At 44.0% G+C, this 24,883-nt stretch overlaps 2 protein-coding genes across 4 annotated transcripts in view; one reads left to right on the plus strand and one right to left on the minus strand.

Annotated features, from left to right (window-relative positions):
• LOC110503660 (uncharacterized) overlaps window positions 1-7,090 on the plus strand; it is a 40,026-nt gene extending 32,936 nt beyond the window's left edge. For all 3 annotated transcript variants that reach the window (XM_036961389.2, XM_090218221.1, XM_021582099.3), the window contains 7 exons: window positions 456-549; window positions 644-772; window positions 931-977; window positions 1,101-1,247; window positions 3,122-3,322; window positions 3,459-4,548; window positions 5,127-7,090. In XM_036961389.2, the coding sequence (XP_036817284.1) occupies window positions 456-549; window positions 644-772; window positions 931-977; window positions 1,101-1,247; window positions 3,122-3,322; window positions 3,459-4,548; window positions 5,127-6,599 (3,181 nt within the window). In that variant the 3' untranslated portion in view covers window positions 6,600-7,090. The remainder of the gene's footprint in view (window positions 1-455; window positions 550-643; window positions 773-930; window positions 978-1,100; window positions 1,248-3,121; window positions 3,323-3,458; window positions 4,549-5,126) is intronic.
• Window positions 7,091-16,164: 9,074 nt separating this feature from the next.
• Window positions 16,165-24,883, minus strand: part of LOC110503311 (ankyrin repeat domain-containing protein 13B) — a 36,755-nt gene continuing 28,036 nt past the window's right edge. The window contains exons 10-15 of the mRNA XM_090218224.1: window positions 24,580-24,716; window positions 19,324-19,481; window positions 18,187-18,381; window positions 17,787-17,956; window positions 17,198-17,274; window positions 16,165-16,646 (exon numbers count right to left, since the gene is read on the minus strand). Of these exons, the coding sequence (XP_090074350.1) occupies window positions 16,445-16,646; window positions 17,198-17,274; window positions 17,787-17,956; window positions 18,187-18,381; window positions 19,324-19,481; window positions 24,580-24,716 (939 nt within the window). The 3' untranslated portion in view covers window positions 16,165-16,444. The remainder of the gene's footprint in view (window positions 16,647-17,197; window positions 17,275-17,786; window positions 17,957-18,186; window positions 18,382-19,323; window positions 19,482-24,579; window positions 24,717-24,883) is intronic.

Here is a 24,883-nt window from a genome sequence, read left to right on the forward strand (position 1 = left end):
TACATTACGGTGTGAATTGTGACGAGAGGTGATTTGGTGGGAGCGAGAGATCGCGAGGGGGAACAGACGAGGATAGAGGGAGGGGAGAGGGAGTGATTTTGGGGGGGTGGGGACTGAGGCAGGGGGGAGATCAGAAGCGGGGTCTCATGGGACCTAATCAGGGCATGTTTCCCTTAGTGCTGCGCAAGTGGCTAAATGTGTCCTCAAATGCAGTTAGAGAAGGGAGGGCAGGGACTCATTATAACAAGAACAAATGTGGACTGAGCTCTGTGGTTTTGTATGATGTGGAGAACCTGGGGCACTAAGTGGCTTTAGTGAGTTCCTCGAAGTCATATTTAGTGTGGTGTGTCAAGCTGTTTTGGGTGAGAGGTAAATTGAGTCCCTGTAACCCTCCGAGGTAGACTGAGAGGTGTGTGTGTGTGTGTGTACTGAGGGTGTGTTTTGTGTGTCCACAGGCCCACAGAGAGGGAACGCACGGAGAGGTTGATCAAGACTCGCCTCCGCGAGATCATGATGCAGAAAGACCTGGAGAATGTCACCTCCAAAGAGGTGGGTTACAGGCGTCGACGCACACACACTACCGGTTCTGGTTCGAACAGGTTATGAACGGGTTCTAACGGGTTCTCTACTGGTTCCTCTTCAGATTCGCACAGAGCTGGAGATGCAGATGGTGTGCAACCTTCGGGAGTTTAAGGAGTTTATTGACAACGAGATGATCGTCATCCTGGGTCAGATGGACAGCCCCACAGAGATCTTTGACCATGTTTACCTGGTAAGTACACGGTCAAGGACTGCGAGGCACCCTATTGCCTGTATAGTACACTACGTTTAAGTCGTCTCCCTCTTTTTGTCCCTTTTTCTGCCCGTTTGTCTGCTGATATCTCTAAGATTATCTGTCGAGTTTGGACTTAATTCTGTTTTTGTATCCAGGGCTCTGAGTGGAACGCTTCAAACTTGGAGGAGCTGCAGACCAGCGGGTAAGAGACCATTCTGACTTGTCTATCATCATGTCAGACTGTTGGTTACTGTGACAGTTGCAGCACAGTTTCAATACTGAGTAGAAGTTCCAACGAGTAACGTTCTCCGTTTCACTCTTTCAGTGTGAGATACATCCTCAACGTGACGCGGGAGATCGACAACTTCTTCCCGGGCGTGTTTGAGTACCACAACATCCGCGTGTACGACGAGGAGGCCACCAACCTGCTGGAGTACTGGAACGACACCTATAAGTTCATCACCAAGGCCAAGTAAGAGCTCTGATATGATGCACTCTATTAGGTGTCCTTGAGTCTCTTGAAAACCATCTGTCAAAGAAAATGTAGTATTATTATATATTTATTTATTTATTTATTTATTTATTTTAATTTTAGCCCTTTTTTCTCCCCAATTTCGTGGTATCCAATTGTTGTAGTAGCTACTATCTTGTGTCATTGCTACAACTCCCGTACGGGCTCGGGAGAGACGAAGGCTGAATGTCATGCGTCCTCCGATACCCAACCAGCCGTTGCTTCTTAACACAGCGCGCATCCAACCCGGAAGCCAGTCGCACCAATGTGTCGGAGGCTACACCGTGCACCCGGCAACCTTGGTTAGCGCGCACTGCGCCCGGCCCGCCACAGGAGTCGCTGGTGCGCGATGAGACAAGGACATCCCTACCGACCAATCCCTCCCTAACCCGGCCGGTTACGACAGAGCCTGGGCGCGAACCCAGGGACTCTGATGGCACAGCTGGCGCTGCAGTACAGCGCCCTTAACCCGGGAGGCTGAAAATGTAGTATTATTGATTAGGTTTTAAGAGGATTCGCTTTAATTTTGAGAATGTTTATATTAAAATGTCATTTTTTGCATATTTGATTTTAGCATTGTTCTTTTTAGCAATGTGAAGGGTCTTTACCAGGGGTATTCAACTCTTACCCTGCGAAGTCTGGAGACAGCTGGTTTTCTGTTCTACCTGAGAATTAATTGCACCCACCTGGTGTCCCAGGTCTAAATCAGTCCCTGATTAGAGGGGAACAATGAAAACAAGCAGTAGAACTGGCTTCTAGGTCCAGAGTTGAGTTTGAAGGCTCTTTACCATAACCATGAGACACTATATCAAGATACAATACTGTACAGTGCATTCGGAAAGTATTCAGACCCCTTCAACATTTTGAAACGTTACAGCCTTATTCTAAAATGGATTAAATAAATAAAATCCTCATCAATCTACACACACTACCCCATAATGACAAAGCAAAAACAGGTTTTAGGAATAAAAAAAAAAAAACTTGAAATACCTTAAGTATTCAGCGCCTTTACTGTGAGAATCGAAATTGAGCTCAGGTGCATCTTGTCGCCATTGATTATCTTTGAGATGTTTCAACAACTTCATTGGAGTCCACCTGTGGTAAATTCAATTGATTGGACATGATTTGGAAAGGTACACACCTGTCTCTACACACCTGTCTCAGAGCAAAAACCAAGCCATGAGTTTGAAGGAATTGTCCATAAAGCTCCGGGAGAGAATTGGGAGACTAGTCAGGATTGAGGGAAAGATGAACGGAACAAACCTGCTCAGGACCTCAGACTGGGTTCACCTTCCAACAGGACAACGACCCTAAGCACACAGCCAAGATAACGCAGTAGTAACTTCGGGACAAGTCCCTGAATGTCCTTGAGTGGTCCAGCCAGAGTCCAGACTTGAACTCAATCAAAGATCTCTGGAGAGTCGTGAAAATAGCTGAACAGCAACGCTCCCCATCCAACCTGACAGAGCTTGAGAGGATCTGCAGAGAAGAATGGGACAAACTCCCCAAATACAGGTGTGTCAAGCTTGTAGCAAGGATGTAATCGCTGCCAAAGGTGCTTCAACAAAGCACTGAGTAAAGGGTCTGAATACTTATGTAAATGTAATATTTTATATAAGAGATTATTTTTCTACACCTGTTTTTTCTTTTTTTATTATGTGGTATTGTGTGAAGATTGATGAGGAGAAAAAATAATTGAATCCATTTTAGAACAAGCCTGTAACATAACAAAAATGTGGGGAAGGGGTCTGAATACTTACTGAATGCACTGTATGTCATCAGCTTGTCCTCTTCACTCCCTCTCCTCTAACCCGTGCTCTGTGTTCCCCTATTAGGAAAGCAGGGGCTAAGTGCCTGGTCCACTGTAAGATGGGTGTGAGTCGCTCGGCCTCCACGGTGATCGCTTACGCCATGAAGGAGTACGGCTGGGACCTGGGGAGGGCCTTCGACTACGTCAAGGAGCGCCGCGGCGTCACCAAGCCCAACCCCTCCTTCATGAAGCAGCTGGAGGAGTACCAGGGTATCCTGCTGGCCAGGTAGACACACACACACACACAGCTCTCACATCCTGGGCCACACAGACGACTGGCTCTGCAGTGACCTCTTCTCCAGTGTAAATGATGGAATGAAGAGAATTGACAGTTTGTTCTTTTCCTCCTCCTTTCTCTGCAGTAAGCAGAGGCACAACAAGTTGTGGCGCTCCCACTCGGACAGCGACCTCTCAGAGCGCCACGAGTCTCTGCTGTGTAAGACGCGCCCTCACAGCCACACCGTGGGCCACTCGGACCCCCACAACAACAACGGCCCCACCCCATCCCTGCAACGCTTCCTGCTCCAGGCGCTTGGCGCCGCCAATGACCCCGACAACAAGGCCGAGGGCTCCCACATCTCAGACACGCAGTCGGAGCCCGTCCGACTCACTCGCTCACACTCCCACTCCCCTGGCCCGTCAGCGTCCAACGGTCTGTGTGACTCCCGGGAGAACCGGTCTTCTCGAGGGCGGGGACCCCGCCAGGACCCCTTCCTCCCGCCGCTGCCTGCTCCGCGGGCGGCTACGGTGGTGCCCGAGGAAAGAATGGACAACTCTGCTCTGGCGGTGGTGGCTGTGACAGTACCAATCACTGCCGTCCCCCATCCTCCCCCCTCACTGCATATCCTCCCTCCTTCTCTCTTCCCCCAGCCACTGGCCAAATCCCTCCATCTAGGTTTGAGCACACAGCTGTCCAGTCCTGTGCCTAAACAGAAAGACCAGAGTGTAGCGCTGACCCTGGATCTGCCTGATCTCAGCAGCTCAGAAGTCGTATCTCAGGCCACCCTGGAGTCCAGCGACGACTCGGACACCCTGGGATGCTCCCTGTCAGACCCGCTGAGCGAGAGGGGGGAAAGTGTCATTATGGCATCCCCAGGGATCCCCATGGCCGTGAGCCCACTCACCGCAACAACGCCTCTGTCTTTAGGACCCTACGCCAATGATGACAACAACAACCCCAGTGGCGGCGGTGACAAAGACACTGTCCTCGCTAACCCTGTTGACACCACATGTGTTACCGCGTCCTCCAACCTCAGCACAGACAGCATTGACTTCTTCAGCGCCCGGGAGAAATTCCTGGGCCTGTCCCAAGACGGAAGGACTCGGATTCTTTCGGAGCAGATGGCTCAGCGGACGCCTCAGCCGCGGTGCCCCAGCCAGGAGCTGCAGCCGCTGTCCCCCGAGAACCCTGCTGGAGCACTGCCAGTCACAGAGGAAGAGGAACAGGGAAAGGTGAGGTGGCCATGTTTTTATTGTCTTTTTTTTTTTACATTGAAATTACTTTGAATGATGAATGCCAGCCTCCTGTCTATGGTATTCAGGGCTCCACAGCCCTGCTGAGAGTTACTGAGTGATTAACAAGATTACAGTACTCAATGGAGGCAGTCAATCGAATGGATTATGATCAAATCCATTGGATAGGGAGGGGGAAACACAAGGATGTCTTTTGGGATGGTTTGTACAATACTGCCACCTATTGAAAGTACCGTTATGATCAGTTTCGATTGCTAATACATTGCTAATATGTAACATCAGGCCCTATGTATCAAGCGTCTCAGACTAGGAGGGCTGATTTTCATCAGTTTTGCCTTTGAGATCACAACGAATAAGATTATCTTGACAGGAGGAGCTGGTCCTAGCAGTCTGAGACAGCTGTTGTCTACAGACTTTGTGATGGTGTTCTTTTCTTTCTGTAAAATGTCTTTTAGAAGCTTTTAGTGATGCTCCAGCATTAATACAAAGGTAACTGTGCTTAGGTATCATTTAAAGCAGACATTCAAACCATTCTCTCTGTTCCGTCTCCATCTCAGAGTTCCCCCCATACGGAGCACTGTAGCGACCGATCCAGTCACGCCAAAGCCTCGCCGCCTCCCCATCACGACAACGGCTTGTCAGTCCGCCATATCGTCACAGAGATAGAGTCCATATCCCACCCCCCCGCAGTGACGCCCCTCCCCTCCGCTCAGCCGGCTCCCCGCAGCCCCCAGCAGCTGTGCCCAGATGACCAGGACGAGGTGGCACCACTGACCTCGCCCTCCTCCTACCCACAATCCCCCTCCACGCCTCCCTCGGATTGGCCGGCTGGCTCGGTGCGCAGGGCAACCAAACAACTGGAGCAGAGGCTGAGGCAGGAGCTGGACTTAACTTTCAGCAACACGTCTACCCAACGCTCCCCTCTCCACTCCCCCAGTGCAGAGTTTCACCCCACGGGCTCCCCTCTCCATACGCCAAGCACGGACTGCCCACCCCTCCTCGCTCCTACCACTGACTTCCCCCCTGCTCCTGAACAAGGACGAATACTGAACGAGGCTTTCACTGTGTCTGCAGAGCCCAAAGGAGACGCAGAGTTTACCAGAGGAACAGAGGAGGGAGAGTTTGTCGTCTTAGACATGGACGTTGCCGCAGAGCCTTCCTTCTCTCACTACCCAGACGCCCGCAACACCCCTAAGCCAATCCCAATCATCGTGTGCCCGTCTCTGGAGCCATCTAGGGCCCAGCTCCGGGCCTCCCCTGCACTGCTGTGGCTGGAGGGGGTGACGGCCCTGGACTCAGACACGGATCGCCCCTCTCCTCCCCCGCCCCACCACGGAAGGCTGGCCCTGGCACGCAGCAGTGAGGAGCTGGAGAAGATCCAGGAGACCCTGAGGGAGCTGCAGGCCTTCCTGTATGAGGCGGGGGGGCTGGGACTGGGGGCTGGAGAGAGACCTGGTCAGGGGCAGCGTCCGCTCCAGGGCCTGCATCACAGGGAGATGCCCTTGTGGCATAGGGCCATGGAGATCGAGGTGCGGATCCGCCAGGCGGGCCTCACGCCCCCCTCCTTGATGAAGCGCTCAGCCTCGCTGGCCAAGCTGGACTGCCTGGAGCTGTCAGCCAACGACCTGAGTGACTGGGACCTACGGCCCACCACTGCCAGCCCTCATGGACCCCCATTGGTGCCCACCCCTCACCCCCGCTCTCACCATCACCCCAGCTTAGAAGATGTCTCCAAAAAGCAGCGGGTGTTGTCCTGGAGCCCCCCCACCACCCCCAGGGCCCCCCTAAAGGGGGTGTACCCACTGGACCCAGACAGGACTGATAGGGGCTCCCAGATTGCATGGAGCGATCCCCCATCTCCCTCCTCACCTCCATTTCTTGTTCTTCAAGGGGAGGAGGTAGAGACAGACCTCTCCCCCCAGCTCACCCGCACCCAGTCCCCGAAGAGTGGGAAGAGTCACCTGCTGCGGCGGGTCCGCAAGGCTACCGACAAGAAACGGACTGCCACTGTGCTCTACAATACCATGTAACCTCACTACACTCGGCCCTAGGCCTATGTCTATGAGTGAGTGTGTGTGTGTGTGGGGTTGCCTAGGCCCTACATGTGCACTATGTTCCAGACTGTCCCCCTTGGGCCCTTGTCTGTCGTATGTGTGCACTGACTAGCTGTGTTGGACCCTATGTAATCTGTTAGTGTGGTCTTGTGGTCTGTGTATGTTCAGGTGAATGCTGAGTCTGTGGAGGTATGTGTGTCTGTGCCCCCCCTTATGGTTTCTAAAACAGCTGTAATTTCTACAACTATAATTAGTGGGCTGTTTCTCAAACAACATGCACTTTACTCTTGTTTTAATCTTTTTTAAAGTTGTTTTTACCTGGGGAATGTTTTTGCACTGATTCTATGGTAGCCTGTCTGTGTGAAGAGAAGTGTAAATCACATCCTTTATTCTTATTTTAAACGAGACAAAGTTGTTTTTTTATCCTGTAGCTGTTACCTATTAAATTCTTTTTTAAATACATGCAACATGACTCCTGTGATTCATGATTGAAATCAAGAGGAGTTTTATTTTTTAAAGAGATCTCCTGTAGTATTCTGTGTTCAGTTGTAAACGTTGTTGAGCATTGTTGATAGAAATGTCCTGTACAGAGACGACATGGTCGCTTATTCTACATGTCAGAGAGGTGTGTTTGTTCTACGTAACATATTTCTCTGTGAACACTGCTCAACGTTGTGCCCTGCTGAACTCAGCCCAGGTTTCAATGGCTCTGCCTTATATTGAGGATCTGTCTTGACGTCCCCCATGTGGACAGGACAGGAAGTGCAATGTTAGGCCCAATGTGTTCTGAGACGTTCAGGAAATAGCAATTGGAAAAAGCACCAACTCAAAAATATCCAGCATCTACATGTAAGTAATGTTTCCCTAAGGTAGTGAAGTCTGCACTGGAGAATATTTAACACTGACAATTTTACTTCCCTGGTTCATCGGTTTAATTAAAATCGTCTGAGATTTAGGTTGCCAGCCTCCCAGATGATATAGTGTCTGATATACACAGGGTGCTGTCATATTGGAAAGCTTTCAAAGAATCTACCTTGTGAATGATATGTAAAGCCTGCCCCTAAAACGCAGTAGTTTAACTCAAATGTAGAAATATTTGTGAAATGGTACACTAAAACATTTAACGGGTTTATTAAGAAGTTCAATATTTGCCCTCCCCGACGTAAACGTGGAGGAGTGTTCCAAATGAAGAGCCTCATCCTTGGTGCAGATGATTGGTTTAGCGCCCTCCAAATGCATTTGGGATGGATATGTTATTTATCCTCTACCTCTAAAGATTCTCCACACGTTTACAGCACTGTTTTTGATGTTATTCGTTCCACCAAAATCAGATTTGTTTTTAAAGATGAAAGTGGATGTGAATGCTGCTCAAAACAGCCTGTCTGGTTCCCGGGCTTGTGCTTGTACTTCTCAGTCATTTGGTGAGCTGGCTAGTAAATACTGAACTACGTAGGAAAGTTATCACCCAATGATGTGTATAAACCCTGGATTGCTGTGTAAATGGCCAATGAGTGGTTTGAAGCCACCGGCTGCCATATTGGTACTCCTCCATAGGAATGAATGGGAATCCTACAGTATTTCAAATGTTTCAAGGACTAAATTACATGTATTTAAGAATTTCTTTGTTGTAGTGAGGATGGTAACAATACTGCTCAATATAATGTTTATATATTTATATACAGCACCAGTCAAGTTTGGACACCTCATTGAAGGGTTTTTCTTAATTTTTTACTATTTTCTACATTGTATAATAATAGAAGACATCAAAACGATGAAATAACATATTGAATCATGTCGTAACCAAAAAAGTGTTAAACAAATCAAAATGTATTATATATTTGAGATTCTTCAAAGTAGCCACCCTTTGCCTTGATGACAGCTTGGCACACACTTGGCATTCTCTCAATACGCTTCACCTGGAATGCTTTTCCAACAGTCTTGAAGGAGTTCCCACATATGCTGAGCACTGAGTTGGTTGCTTTCCCTCACTCTGCGGTCCAAACCATCTCAATTGGGTTGAGGCCTGGTGATCGTGGAGGCCAGGTCATCTGATGCAGCATTCCATCACTCTCCTTCTTGGTCAAATAGCCCTTACACAGCCTGGAGGTGTGTTGGGTCATTGTTCTGTTGAAAAACAATTGATAGTTCCACTTAGCCCAAACCAGATGTGATGGTGTATCACTGCAGAATGCTGTGGTAGCCATGCTGGTTAAGTGTGCCTTGAATTCTAAATAAATCACTGACATTGTCACCAGCAAAGCCCCACTACACCATCACACCACCTCCTCCATGCTTCACGGTGGGAATCACACATGCGGAGATCATCATCCGTTCACCTACACTGCGTCTCACAAAAGACACGGCGGTAGGAATCAAAAAATTCCAAAGGACAGATTTCTACCGAATGTCAATTTCTTGTGTTTCTTGGCCCAAGCAAGTTTCTTCTTATTGGTGTCCTTTAGTAGTGGTTTCTTCGCAGCAATTTGAACATGAAGGCCTGATTCACACACAGTCCTCTGAACAGTTGATTTTGATGTGTCTGTTACTTGAACTCTGTGAAGCATTTATTTGGGCTGCAATTTCTGAGGCTGGTAACTAATGAACAGAGGTAACTCTGGGTCTTCCTTTCCTGTGGCGGTCCTCATGAGAGCCAGTTTCATCATAGCACTTGATGGTTTTGCGATTGCACTTGGAGAAACGTCCAAAGTTCTTGAAATTTTCCGGATTGACTGACCTTCATGTCTTAAAGTAATGATGGATGTCGTTTATCTTTGCTTATTTGAGTTGTTCTTGCCATAATGTGGACTTGATCTTTTACCAAATAGGGCTATTTTCTGTATTCCGCCCCTACCTTGTCACAACACAACTGATTGGCTCAAACGCATTATGGAAAGAAATTCCACAAATTCACTTTTAACAAGGCACACCTGTTAATTGAAATGCATTCCAGGGGACTACCTCGTGAAGCTGGTTGAGTGAATGCCAAGAGTGTGATGTCATCAAAGCAAAGGGTGGCTACTTTTGAAGAATCTCAAATATAAAATGTAATTATTATTTCTTTAACACTGTTTTGGTTACGACAGATTCCATATGTGTTATTTCATAGTTTTGTCTTCACTATTATTCTACAATGTGGAAAATAGTAGAAATAAAGAGAACCCCTTGAATGAGTAGGTAACTTTTGACTGGTACTGTAAATGTTCAGTTCACATAATATAATTTAAAAATATGTATTAAGGAGTCTGTAATATAATATACTTGTCAAACACGAATGTAGACATTAATAAATGCATTTCTATAGATTCCAAAATATTTTACAATGCAGGTGTACCTAAATGGCGGCACCTGTGTGTAATCTAGGATTAATACTTATCATTGGTAACATCTGACTGCAGGGATACAGTTTGTGTTCATTTTGTTAACAGGTAAGTTGACTGAAAACGCATTCTCATTTAGAGCAACAACCTAGGGAATAGTTACAGGAATGAGCCAGTTGGAAGCTGGGGTTGATTAGGTGGCCATGATGGTCAGATTGGGAATTTAGCCAGGACAACAGGGTTAACACCCCTACAATAAGTGCCATGGGATCTTCAGTGACCATAGAGGGTCAGAAGGACACCCGTTTAACATCACATCTGAAAGACAGCACCCTATGATGGGCAATGTTCCCAATCACTGCTGTGGGATATGTGTTTTTTTGACAAAAGTGTGCCTCATATTGGACATCCAATACCACTTCAAGCAGCATCTGGTCTTTCATCCAGGGGCCAAACCTGCTTAGTTTCAGAGGCAAGTCAGCAGTGGGATGCAGGGTGGTATGCCACTGGCACGAAGTACAGTATATTCAGAGATCAGCCAAGGTGCTGGGTTGTCATAAACTGCTGTGAAGATTGTGCTGGTTTATACATGTTATTGTATTTCCTGTTCTATGATGGCATCTGGAGTAATTCTTAATACTTTTTCTTATCGTATAATTTTAACAGAATGTTTAAGTTAGACACTGGTTTGGTGCTGGAGATAAGTCATCCGATGTTAAAAAGCTGTGCATTTGTCCTTTAATGAAAGAAACGGGAATACCACCGACGTTTTGTTTTTATTGACTTCCATACATACGCCACATTGTTTCATTACCTCTAGCTCCAACTTCGTGAAAATCAGCCACTTAAAATAATAATTATCTGGCAAGCTAAACAATAAATAGGAGTATGAACCAGACTCCCAACTTGTGCTGCTGTTCTAATACTATTTCTTTTTTTTTTTTGTACTAAAAACCAAGCAACTTGTGACACGTGCCGCCCATATATACCCCCCCCCCCTCCCTCAGAGTTTGGCTCAGGTCAGAAATGAAAACCCACACACGTGTAGGCTATGCTGGAATGCCATACAAATACCACAACTCCACACAGACAAACACATCACAACTCCATTCATATCAGGTACAGATGCTTTTTCATTAGAATTTCAAACTCACAAAGCTCACCATGAAACGCGTCTCCACCAGTCCCCATTTGTCATCTCTATTCTCCCCATATCTCACCTCTCCCTTGATAACAGAAACCTACAATATCTGTGCTCCCTGTAATAACCTCAATGAAAAAGATGGATCTACACTGAACACAAATATAAATGCACCATGTAAAGTGTTTGGTGCCATCTGTTCAAGTAAAAGATCCCAGAAATGTTCCATTTGCTCAAATTTTGTTTTTTACATCCGTTAGTGAGCATTTCTCCAAGATAATCCATCCACCTGACAGGTGTGGCATATCAAGAAGCTGACTAAACAGCATGATCATTACACCGGTGCACCTTGTGCTGGGGACAATAAAAGGCCACTCTAAAATGTGCAGTTTTGTCACACAGATGTCACAAGTTTTGAGGGAGCTTGCAATTGACATGCTGACTGGAGGAATATCCACCAGATAACTTGCCAGAGAATTGAATGTTAATTTCACTACCATAAGCTTCCTTCAACGTCGTTTTAGAAGATTTAGCAGTACGTCCAACCGGCCTCACAACCGCTGACCACATGTAACCACGCCAGTCCAGGACCTCCACATCCGGTTTCTTCACCTGCGGGATTGTCTGAGACCAACCACCAGGTCAGCTGATGAAACTGGGTTTGCACAACTGAAGAATTTCTGCTTAAACTGTCAGAAACTGTCTCGTGGAAGCTCATCTGCATGCTCGGCGTCCTCTCAAGGCTCTTGACCTGACTGCAGTTCGGGGTTGTAACTGACTTCAGTAGGCAAATGCTCACCTTCGATGGCCACTGGCAAGCTGGAGAAGTGTGCTCTTCACGGATGAATCCCGGTTTCAACTGTACCGGGCAGATGGAAGTGTATGGCGTTGTGTTGACGAGCGGTTTGCTGATGTCAACGTTGTGAACAGAGTGCCCCATGGTGGCGGTGAGGTTATGGTTTGGGCAGGCATAAGCTACAGACAACGAACACAATTGCATTTTATCCGAATGCACAGAGATGCCATGACGAGATCCTGAGGCCAATTGCCGTGCCATTCATCTGCCGCCATAACCTCACGTTGCAGCATGATAATGCACGGCCCCATGTCGCAAGGATCTGTACACAATTCCTGGAAGCTGAAAATGTCCCAGTTCTTCCATGGCCTGCATACTCACCAGACATGTCACCCATTGAGCATGTTTGGGATGCTCTGGCTCGACGTATTTCGATATCCAGCAACTTCGCACAGCCATTGAAGAGGAGTGGGACAACATTCTACAGGCCACAATAAACAGCCTGATCAACTCAATGCAAAGAAGATGTGTCCTGCTGCATGAGGCAAATGGTGGTCACACCAAATACTGACTGGTTTTCTGATCCCCTCCCCTACTTTTATGTTAAGGTATCTGTGAGCAACAGATGCATATCAGTATTCCCAATCATGTGAAATCCATAGATTAGGGCCTAATGCATATATTTAAATTAACTGATTTCCTTATATGAACTGTAACTCAGTAAAATGTTTGAAATTGTTGCATGTGCATTTCTGTTTTTCTTCAGTATATATTCATTTATGTGAAGCCATATAGTAAGCCTTCACATAAAAGGTATTTCATTCCCTACGGAGTCCAAAGGGTGAGCAACAGCATCTGCATGATGGCCGTACACATTGAAAGGTTTAGGATGCTGTAACTGTTTAGGATGATGTAACTGTGAGCAGACTAGCTGCCAACGAACCAGTCTCCTGTCATAGTGTTATCATATTAACAATAACTCCTGACATTGTGTTATCATATTAACATTAACTCCTGACATTGTGTTATCATATTAACATTAACTCCTATCATATTAGCATGAACTCCTGTCATAGGGTTAACATATTAACAATAACTCCTGACATTGTGTTATCATATTAACATTAACTCCTATCAAATTAGCATCAATTCCTGTCATAGTGTTATCATATCACCATTAACTCCTGTCATAGTGTTAACATATTAACATGAACTCCTGTCATAGTGTTATCATATCAACATTAACTCCTATCATATTAGCATCAACTCCTGTCATAGTGTTATCATATCAACATGAACTCCTGTCATAGTGTTATCATATTAACATGAACTCCTGTCATAGTGTTATCATATCACCATTAACTCCTGTCATAGTGTTAACATATTAACATGAACTCCTGTCATAGTGTTATCATATTAACATTAACTCCTATCATATTAGCATCAACTCCTGTCATAGTGTTATCATATCAACATTAACTCCTATCATATTAGCATCAACTCCTGTCATAGTGTTATCATGTCAACATGAACTCCTGTCATAGTGTTATCACATTAACATGAACTCCTGTCATAGTGTTATCATATTAACATGAACTCCTGTCATAGTGGTATCATATTAACATGAACTCTATAGGGTTAACATATTAACATGAACTCCTGTCATAGTGTTATCACATTAACATGAATTCCTGTCATAGTGTTATCATATTAACATGAACTCCTGTCATAGTGTTATCACATTAACATGAACTCCTGTCATAGTGTTATCACATTAACATGAACTCCTGTCATAGTGTTATCATATTAACATGAATTCCTGTCATAGTGTTATCAAATTAACATGAACTCCTGTCATAGTGTTATCATATTAACATTAACTCCTGTCATAGTGTTATCAAATTAACATGAACTCCTGTCATAGTGTTATCACATTAACATGAACTCCTGTCATAGTGTTATCACATTAACATAAACTCCTGTCATAGTGTTATCACATTAACATGAACTCCTGTCATAGTGTTATCATATTAACATGAACTCCTGTCATAGTGTTATCATATTAACATGAATTCCTGTCATAGGGTTATCATATTAACATGAACTCCTGTCATAGTGTTAACATATTAACATTAACTCCTGTCATAGTGTTATCACATTAACATGAACTCCTGTCATAGTGTTATCACATTAACATGAACTCCTGTCATAGTGTTATCATATTAACATGAATTCCTGTCATAGTGTTATCATATTAACATGAATTCCTGTCATAGTGTTAACATATTAACATTAACTCCTGTCATAGTGTTATCACATTAACATGAACTCCTGTCATAGTGTTATCACATTAACATGAACTCCTGTCATAGTGTTATCATATTAACATGAATTCCTGTCATAGTGTTATCATATTAACATGAATTCCTGTCATAGTGTTATCATATTAACATGAATTCCTGTCATAGTGTTATCATATTAACATGAACTCCTGTCATAGTGTTATCACATTAACATGAACTCCTGTCATAGTGTTATCACATTAACATGAACTCCTGTCATAGTGTTATCATATTAACATGAACTCCTGTCATAGTGTTATCATAGTAACATGAACTCCTGTCATAGTGTTATCATATTAACATGAATTCATGTCATAGGGTTATCATATTAACATGAACTCCTGTCATAGTGTTAACATATTAACATTAACTCCTGTCATAGTGTTATCACATTAACATGAACACCTGTCATAGTGTTATCATATTAACATGAACTCCTGTCACAGTGTTATCATATTAACATTACCTCCTGTCATAGTGTTATCATATTAACATTAACTTGTATCATATTAGCATTAACTCCTGTCATAGTGTTATCACATTAACATATTAACATTAACTCTATAGGGTTAATATATTAATACTAACTCCTGTCATAGTGTTATCATATTAACATGAACTCCTGTCACAGTGTTATCATATTAACATGAACTCCTGTCATAGTGTTATCATATTAACATGAACTCCTGTCATAGTGTTATCACATTAACATATTAACATTAACTCTATAGGGTTAACATATTAACATTAACTCTATAGGGTTAACATATTAACATTATCTCTATAGGGTTAACATATTAACATTAACTCTATAGGGTTAATATATTAATACTAACTCCTGTCATAGTGTTATCATATTAACATGAACTCCTGTCATAGTGTTATCATATTAACATGAACTCGTATCATATTAGCATTAACTCCTGTCATAGTGTTATCATATTAACATGAACTCCTGTCATAGTGTTATCATATTAACATGAACTACTGTCATAGTGTTATCATATTAACATGAACTCCTGTCATAGTGTTATCATATTAACATTAACTCATGTCATAGTGTTATCACATTAACATATTAACATTAACTCCTGTCATAGTGTTATCATATTAACATTAACGCCTGTCATAGTGTTATCATATTAACATGAACTCGTATCATATTAGCATTAACTACTGTCATAGTGTTATCATATTAGCATTAACTCCTGTCATAGTGTTATCACATTAACATGAACTACTGTCATATAGTGTTATCATATTAACATGAACTCCTGTCATAGTGTTATCATATTAACATGAACTCCTGTCATAGTGTTATCACATTAACATGAACTCCTGTCATAGTGTTATCATATTAACATGAACTCCTGTCATAGTGTTATCATATTAGCATGAACTCCTGTCATAGTGTTATCATATTAACATGAACTCCTGTCATAGTGTTATCATATTAACATGAACTCTATAGGGTTATTATTCTATCACTCTACTTATTAGAGCCATTAACAGTCATCAAGTGTCCATCCACAGTCTAATTACAGTACTTTCAATTTTGTGCAAATCAGGGGGGAGGGGGGAGGGGGGGGGGGGGTAGCAATCTATTAAAAATGAGGAAGAAACAGAGTATTTCAACATCCCACCCCACTTGACCCAACTGACACTCACACAGAGGGCAGTATTCACTAGGGCACACTATAGCAGAATGATTTGCAACAGTAAACAAAAACAAGTGTTTCTATTGGACAATTTCAAGGAGTCCATCCCTGTTTCATTACATTTTCTTTCATTGGTGCCTAATGAACAAGACCCAGGTCTGTGAAGTGGACTCAAACCCTATACCCCAATCACAGGACCATTTATGAAAGAGTGGCCTTCACAAACACAATTTGTATTACCCTAGCCCACTGATGTGGTCGGTCAATGTAGTATTCCATTAAAAGTGTTTCTTCTTGTTTCTTGTTGTAAACTTGCACTGACTGCGAGTGCAGAGTGGCACCAGAGAGTAGTGAGTCTGTACTGTAGCTGTACCAGCACTGTAGAGCCCTGTTGTGCCACACAGACAGGCTCTTATTGAAGGAGCGCAGTGGGAAAGGGGATATGGGACGGTCGGAGGAGCAAGGCTGTCACAGCCAGGAGTAGAGTGAACTTATTGACTACCCTCTCTGGACCTCCACCCTCCTCCTCTCCCATAACTCCTAGAGCCCATCTGGCCAATCAGGCTCTCATTTCTCCAAGAGTGACAGTTGGATGATCCGCTGCAGCTCCTCCTCCTCTTGCTGTCGCCGTAGCTCGGCCTCTGCCTGCTCCCGCGCCGACATTTCCATTGCCAGGCGGAGCTGCTGGTCGTAGCTGCAGGTTGTGGGGGGCTTCTTGGTGGGCGTGTTACAGAGGCTGGCTGGAGGGCAAGGCCTGTGCTGGGGAGTCCTGGAGGAAGAGTGTGGGTGGGTGGGTTGGAGACAATGAGGTTGGAAACCTGGTTATTGTGTAAGGAGAATAGAGGAATTGACAGTGACAGTGGAAATGGTTGAAAAATATGGTGGACCTAGATTCATTTTGACAGGACATAATTTGGGTAGGAAAGAGGGGTTGTCATGTGTCATGCAAACACACACACACACACACACACACACACACACACACACACACACACACACACACACACACTGAATTGTGCTAGTTTGAGCTTATGTAACATGCAGTGTATTGTTCCCAGAGAGGGCATACAGGAGAGAGGCAGAGTTACTGTATATCAGTGGAGGCCAGTCACTCAGAGTGTATCTACTGTATGAGGTGCAGGGAATGCAGACAAAGACAACAGTGTGTGCATGACTGGGAGTGAGTCAACAGTGACATTGTGTGCTGTGAACGCAGCCAGGAAGCTCCCTGGCCTCCAGTGTGCTGGAGAAGGACGAGCCAAGGCTTTAGCAAACAAAGGCTGAGAAGGGTAGCGAGTCGAGTGCGGAGAAAGTACAGACCTTTGCAGGCGACTGGGGTCACAGGGAAGAGTACGTGGGCTGGGCTTGCTGTTGGTCAGCGCCTCCCAGATAGTCACCTATACACAGACCAGGAAGTCGACAGACAGAGTCAGAGAGATAGTCCAAGTCAACAAGAAGACTCACCAAACTTTCTTGTCATTTCAATGTTTCAATCTCAGTGTTGACACTGGATTATGCCCTAGGATACTGAGTCAGCTGTTTGTCTAGCTAGCGGATTAGGACAGACGTACACAAGTCTTTACAGTGTATATGGAATTTGTAGCTCTTTGCACAACTGTACACACTACTAATACAATGTGCATGTAGTTGATTAACATCCCGAATGAGCCCCCAAAATACGAGTTAAGGTTACAAAACAACCATACGATGCCTTATGTTCCACTTAGGAATGAAGAGGACTACCATCATACCATACTTTGTGTTCATTAGGCACCAAGTGGCAGGAAATAAACAAAACATGTAGGGACAACCTGGACGCTCATTTCCATTTTCCTTTGTGTTCTTTAATGGAGACGAGCCAGGTTTTGAGATGGCAGTTATCCCTATGAGGGGCCAGAGTGAGTCTGACCTGGTCGTACTCCGAGCCAGCCTCCAGCAGACTCTGTTGGATGGCAAACTGCAGCAGATCCTCCTCCTCATCACCACGCATGTTGTTGTCCCTCTGGTTGCCTCCCAGCACAGTGTAACCCTGAGGAGGCTCGAACACACACGGGGGGATCTCCCCTCCACGACACGACACTGCATGGAGGAGAGACATAGGACAGGAGTGATGGGATGTTATGGGTCATTCTTGAATTTTCATAGATTAAAAGAATAATCACTTTGTCCTGGTCAAGTCATAAGATTGGGAAACACTCCTGGCCCTAATTGTAGAGTAAATATGGATTGTGTGTGTGTGTGTGTGTGTGGGTGGGTGGGTGTGTGAGTGTGAGTGTGTGAGTGTCTGTGTCCATGTGTGTGTTTCTCACTTGTGGAGCTGGAGCTGGAGACACTAGAAGAGTCACTGCCTGGGGAGGGGGTGTCTGTGTCAGTCCTGGGGCTGCTGTCCTTCTGTCCATCCACCTCCCCCTCCACCCTGCCCGGCCCTGTCACCGACCCCTCCTCACACCCGTTCAGGTTCCCAAAGGTGATCCGGGCATTCAGGATGTGATAGATGGGAATTTCTGAGAAGATGAAGAGATGACAGAGACAGTGACAGAGATGTTTAGGATTTACGATTATCACTGGATTCATAATTAATGTGCATAGGTGTAAATATTCCAAACATGTTAAGAGCTCAAACGACCACATTTTGGCATATCCCAATTAACCATATTTGAGGCAGCATCTGAATGAATTTAAGGAGTAGCCAGAATGTCCAACATGGCATAAGGACAGGTGGGTCAGCTTCAGTGGTGGAAAAGGTATTCAAATGTCATACTTGAGTAAAAGTAAAGATACCTTAATAGAAAATGACTCAAGTAAAAGTGAGTCACCCAGGAAAATACTACTTGAGTTAAAGTCAAAAAGTATTTGGTTTTAAATATACTTAAGTATCAAAAGTAAATGTCATTCCTAAAATACATTTAAGTGTCAAATGTAAAAGTATAAATCACATTCCTTATATTAACCAAACAAGACAGCACAATTGTATTGTTTTTTTTTAAATTGACGAATTGCCAGGGGCACACTCCAACACTCAGACATCATTTAGAAATTACGCATTTGTGTTTAGCGAATGAGCCAGATCAGAAGCAGTAGGAATGAACCGGAATGTCCTTTTGATAAGTATGTGGATTGGACCACTTTCCTGTCCTGCTAAGCATTAAAAATGTAGGAGTACTTTTGGGTGTCAGGGAAAATGTATGGAGTAAAAAGTACATTATTATCTTTAGAAATGTAGAGAAGTAAAAGCAAAAGTTGTCAAAAATGTAAATAGTAAAGTACAGATACCCCCAGAAATGAATTAAGTAGTACTTTAAAGTATTTTTACTTAAGTACTTTACACCACTAGTCTACTTTTGATAATCCCCCACTCCCGGTTTCTCTCCACTTTAACTACCATGATGTGCCAGCTCTTTAGGATGCAGACTATCTGGTTACAGGAGTGTACTCTACTCTCTCACCGATCTTGACAGGGAAGCCAGGTGGCAGTCGCAGGGTAATGAAATCCCTGAGCTTGGCGAAGAGGGCATTGGAGATGGCCATGAGGTCAATGATGGGTGCCACCTGCTCCGCTAGGGACAGAGGATGGGCCTCACACAGCCACAGCTTAGCCTTGAACCTGAGGAAACCGGGAAACATGTACAGTGCATTCGGAAAGTATTCAGACCCCCCAGAATTTCCCACATTTTACGTTACAGCCTTATTCTATAATGTATTAAATACAAACAAATTGCCTCAACAATCTACACCCCATAATGACAAAGTGAAAACAGGTTTTTAGAAATTTGTCGAGGCACAGATCTGGGGAAGGGTACCAAAATATTTCTGCAGCATTGAAGGTCTCAAAGAATACACTGTCCTCCATCATTCCTAAATGGAAGAAGTTTGGAACCACCAAGATTCTTCCTAGAGCTGGCCGCTCAACCAAACTGAGCAATCGGGGGAGAAGGGCCTTGTTCAGGGAGGTGACCAAAAACCTGATGGTCACTCTGACAAAGCTTTAGAGTTCCTCTGTGGAGATGGGAGAACCTTCCAGAAGGACAACCATCTCTGCAGCACTCCACCAATCAGGACTTTATGGTAGAGGGGCCACTTCTGAGTAAAAAGGCACATGACAGCCCACTTTGAGTTTGCCAAAAGTTTGCCATTGTTTCTTACACGATGAGAAACAATATTCTCTGGTTTGATGAAACCAAGATTGAACACTTTGGCCTGAATGCCAAGCGTCACGTCTGGAGGAATCCTGGCACCATCCTTACGGTGAAGCATGGTGGTGGCAGCATCATAATGTGGGGATGTTTTTCAGCAGCAGGGACTGGGAGACTAGTCAGGATCGAAGCAAAGATGAACGGAGCTAAGTACAGAGAGATCCTTGATGAAAACCTGCTCTAGAGCACTCAGGACCTCAGACTGGGTTCACCTTACAACAGGACAACGACCCCAAGCACACAGCCAAGACAACGCAGAAGTGGCTTTGGGACAAGTCTCTGAATGTCCTTGAGTGGTCCAGCCAGTGCCCAGACTTGAACCCGATCAAACATCTCTAGAGAGACCTGAAATTAGCTGTGCAGCGGCGCTCCACATCGACTCTGACAGAGCTTGAGAGGATCTGCAGAGAAGAATGGGAGAAACTCCCCAAAATACAGGTGTGCCAAGCTTGTAGCGTGATACCCAAGAAGACTCAGTGCTGTAATCGCTACCAAAGGTGCTTCAACAAAGTACTGAGTAAAGTGTCTGAATACTTATGTAAATGTGATATTTCCGATTTTTTTCATTTCATACATTTGAAAACATTTCTAAAAACTTGTTATGGGGTATAATGTGTAGATTGATGAAGGAAAAAAAACAATTTCTTCCATTTTAGAATAAAGCTGTAACGTAAAAAATGTAGAAAACGTCAAGGGGTCTGAATATTTTCCGAATGCACTGTATGTACAGTACCAGTCAAAAGTTTGGACACACCCACTCATTCAATGGTTTGTATTTTCTACATTGTAGAATAATACTGAAGACATCAAAACTTTGAAATAACACATATGGAATCATTTTGTAACCAAAAAGTGTTAAAGTGTTAAACAAATCCAAATATATTTTCTATTAAAGATTCTTCTAAGTAGACACCTTTTGCCTTGATGACAGTTTTGCACACTCTTGGCATTTTCTCAACCAGCTCCATGAGGAAGTCACCTGGAATGGATTTCAATTGACAGGTGTGCCTTGTTAAAAGTAAATTTGTGGAATTTCTTTCCTTCTTAATGCATTTGAGCCAATCAGTTGTGTTGTGACAAGGTAGGGGTGGTATACAGAGATAGCCCTATTTGGTAAAAAAACAAGTCCATATTATGGCAAGAACAGCTCAAATAAGCAAAGAGAAACGAAGGTCAGTCAATCCGAAAAATGTCAAGAACTTTCTTCAAGTGCAGTTGCAAAAACCATCAAGCGCTATGATTAAACTGGCTCTCATGAGGACAGCCACAGGAAAGGAAGACCCAGAGTTACCTCTGTTGCAGAGGATACGTTCATTAGAGTTACCAGCCTGAAATTGCAGCCCAAATAAATGCTTCACAGAGTTCAAGTAATAGACACATCTCAACATCAACTGTTCAGAGAAGATGGTGTGAATCAGGCCTTCATGGTTGAATTGCTGCAAAGAAACCACTACTAAAGGACACCAATAAGAAAAAGAGACTTGCTTGGACCAAGAAACACGAGCAATGGACATTAGACCGGTGGAAATCTATCCTTTGGTCTGACGAGTCCAAATTTGAGATTTTTGGTTCCAACCGCCGTGTCTTTGTGAGACGCAGAGTAGGTGAACAGATGATCTCCGCATGTGTGATTCCCACCATGAAGCATGGAGGAGGTGTGATGGTGTGGAGGTGCTTTGCTGCTGACACTGTCAGTGATTTATTTAGAATTCAAGGCACACTTAACCAGCATGGCTACCACAGCATTCTGCAGCGATACGCCATCCCATCTGGTTTGCGCTTAGTGGGACTATCATTTGTTTTTCAACAGGACAATGACCCAACACCTCTCGGCTGTGTAAGGGCTTTTGACCAAGAAGGAGAGTGATGGAGTGCTGCATCAGATAACCTGGCCTCCATAATCACCCGACCTCAATCCAATTGAGATGGTTTGGGATGAGTTGGACTGCAGAGTGAAGGAAAGCAGCCAACAAGTGCTCAACATATTTGGGAACTCCTTCAAGACTGTTGGAAAAGTATTCCAGGTGAAGCTGGTTGAGAGAATACCAAGAGCGTGCAACGCTGTCATTAAGGCAAAGGGGGGCTACTTTGAAGAATCTCAAAAATATAAAGTACTGTACATTTTGATTTGTTTAACACTTTTTTGGTTACTACATGTTTCCATATGTGTTATTTCATAGTTTTGATATCTTTACTATTATTCTACCATGTAGAAAAATAAACAAAAACCCTTGAATGACTAGGTGTGTCCAAACTCTTGACCGGATATACTACCATTCAAAAGTTTGGGGTCACTTAGAAATGTCCTTGTTTTCCATGAAAACATACATGAAATTAGTTGAAAAATGAATAGAAATATAGTCAAGACATTGACAAGGTTATAAATAATGATTTTTAATTGAAATAATAATGTTGTCCTTGCTTTCGTCAAAGAATCCTCCATTTGCAGCAATTAAAGCCTTGCAGACCATTGGCATTCTAGTTGTCAATTTGTTGAGGTAATCTGAAGAGATGTCACCCCATGCTTCCTGAAGCACCTCCCACAAATTGGATTGGCTTGATGGGCACTTTTTACGTACCATACGATCAAGCTGCTCCCACAACAGCTCAATAGATTTGAGATCCGGTGGCTGTGCTAGCCACTCCATTATAGACAGAATACCGGCTGACTGCTTCCTAAATAATTATTGCATAGTTTGGAGCTGTGCTTTGGGCCATTGTCCTGTTGTAGGAAGAAATTGGCTCCAATTAAGCGCCGTCCACAGGGTATGGCATGCTGTTGCAAAATGGAGTGATAGCCTTCATTTTTCAAGATCCCTTTTACCCTGTACAAATCTCCCACTTTACCACCACCAAAACACTCCCAGACCATCACCTTGCCTCCAGCATGCTTGACAGATGGCATCAAGCATTCTTCCAACATCTTACATTTTTTTCTGCATCTCACGAATGTTCTTCTTTGTGATCCGAACAGCTCAAACTTAGATTAATCTGTCCATAACACTTTTTTCCAACCTTCCTCTGTCCAGTGTCTTCGTTCTTTTGCCCATCTTAATCTTTTATTTTTATTGGCTAGTCTGAGATATGGCTTTTTCTTTGCAAATCTGCCTAGAAGGCCAGCATCCCAGAGTCGCCTCTTCACTGTTAACGTTGAGACTGGTGTTTTGCGGGTACTATTTAAAGAAGCTGCCAGTTGAGGACTTGTGAACCGTCTGTTTCTTAAACTAGACACTCTAATGTACTTGTCCTCTTGCTCAGGTGTGCACCGGGGCCTCCCACTCATCTTTCTATTCTGGTTAGAGCCAGTTTGAGCTGTTCTGTGAAGGGACTAGTACACAGCGTTGTACGAGATCTTCAGTTTCTTGGCAATTTCTGGCATGGAATAGCCTTCATTTCTCAGAACAAGAATAGACTGACAAGTTTCAGAAGAAAGGTCTTTGTTTCTGGCCATTTTGAGCCTGCAATCGAACCCACATATGCTGAATCTCCAGATACTCAACTAGTCTAAAGAAGGACAGTTTTATTGCTTCTTTAATCAGCACAACAGTTTTCAGCTGTGCTAACATAATCGCAAAAGTGTTTTCTAATGATCAATCAGCCTTTTAAAATAATAAACTTGGATTTGCTAACACAACGTGCAATTGGAACACAGGAGTGATGGTTGCTGATAATGGACCTCTGTACGGCTATGTAGATATTCCCTTAAAAATCAGCCGTTTCCAGCTACAATAGTCGTTTACAACATTAACAATGTTTACACTGTATTTCTGATCAATTTGATGTTATTTTAATGGACAAAACAAATGTGCTTTTCATTGTGACCCCAACTTTCTGAACGGCAGTGTGTATATTATACAATACTCCTGACTCTTGTTTAGTAGGGCTCACCGTAGCAAATTGTTTGGAAACGTAAAATGAAGGAACGTGTCCCACAGAAAGAGTCTTTGTTGGTCATGCAGGCATATGGAAAGACTGTGAGAGACTGGAACTCTAGTTCTATCTCATCCTAGAGCATTGATCACATCTTGTCATTTGTTGCACTGGTTTCTGTTCAGACCAATCAATGTTTATGTTCAACTGATGAGATCATGTACTTGCAGCCTAGTGATTGGGCTGGGACACCATCTCACTGTTGTCTTGTCACAATCTATCCAATAACCAGCAGAATTCTAAATGGCTATTGATGTGATCTCAATTTTCATAGTAATTTATCAGATCACACAGCCTTCATACTGTAGATTGATTGGATAGAAAGAAAACATGTACATGCATGGGACAGAGCCAAAACACTTGACAGGACCAGAGACCTACTGTAGACTGCATCCAAAATTGCACCCTATTCCCTACATAATGCATTACTTTGGGCCCTGGTTAAATGAAACACACTATAAAGGGAATAGGGTGCCATTTGGGATCCAGACATGTTGTATGGTTCTGGATAGGGCTATTATAGCCAAGGGCCCCAGGCATAGAGGGTGTTATACGGGCTGGGATGGCTGTCGCTGTCACCTCTGAGTCTTGGTGGTGAGTTGACAGGGGTGGCCAATATCTCGGGTGCCCAGGGGCAGGTTGGGATTGAAGTACTCCTCGGCTGTCAGGGCTGTGGGGTTGGTCACGGCAGGACATGACATCTGAGTCACTAGGGCCTGTTGAGAGAAGGAGAGGGAGGGGGATGGGGAGAGAGGAGAGAGAGAGGGAGGGAGATATAGAGTAAGAGAGACAGAGTGAAAGAGATCAAGAGAGAGAAAGAGAGAGAGAGGGATAAAAGGAGGGAGGGTTAAGAGAAAGAAAGAAAGAGAGGGAGAGGATGAGA

This window comes from Oncorhynchus mykiss, chromosome 24 (assembly GCF_057628025.1).
Source record: "Oncorhynchus mykiss isolate SJ-2025 chromosome 24, ASM5762802v1, whole genome shotgun sequence".
Lineage (NCBI taxonomy): Eukaryota > Metazoa > Chordata > Actinopteri > Salmoniformes > Salmonidae > Oncorhynchus > Oncorhynchus mykiss.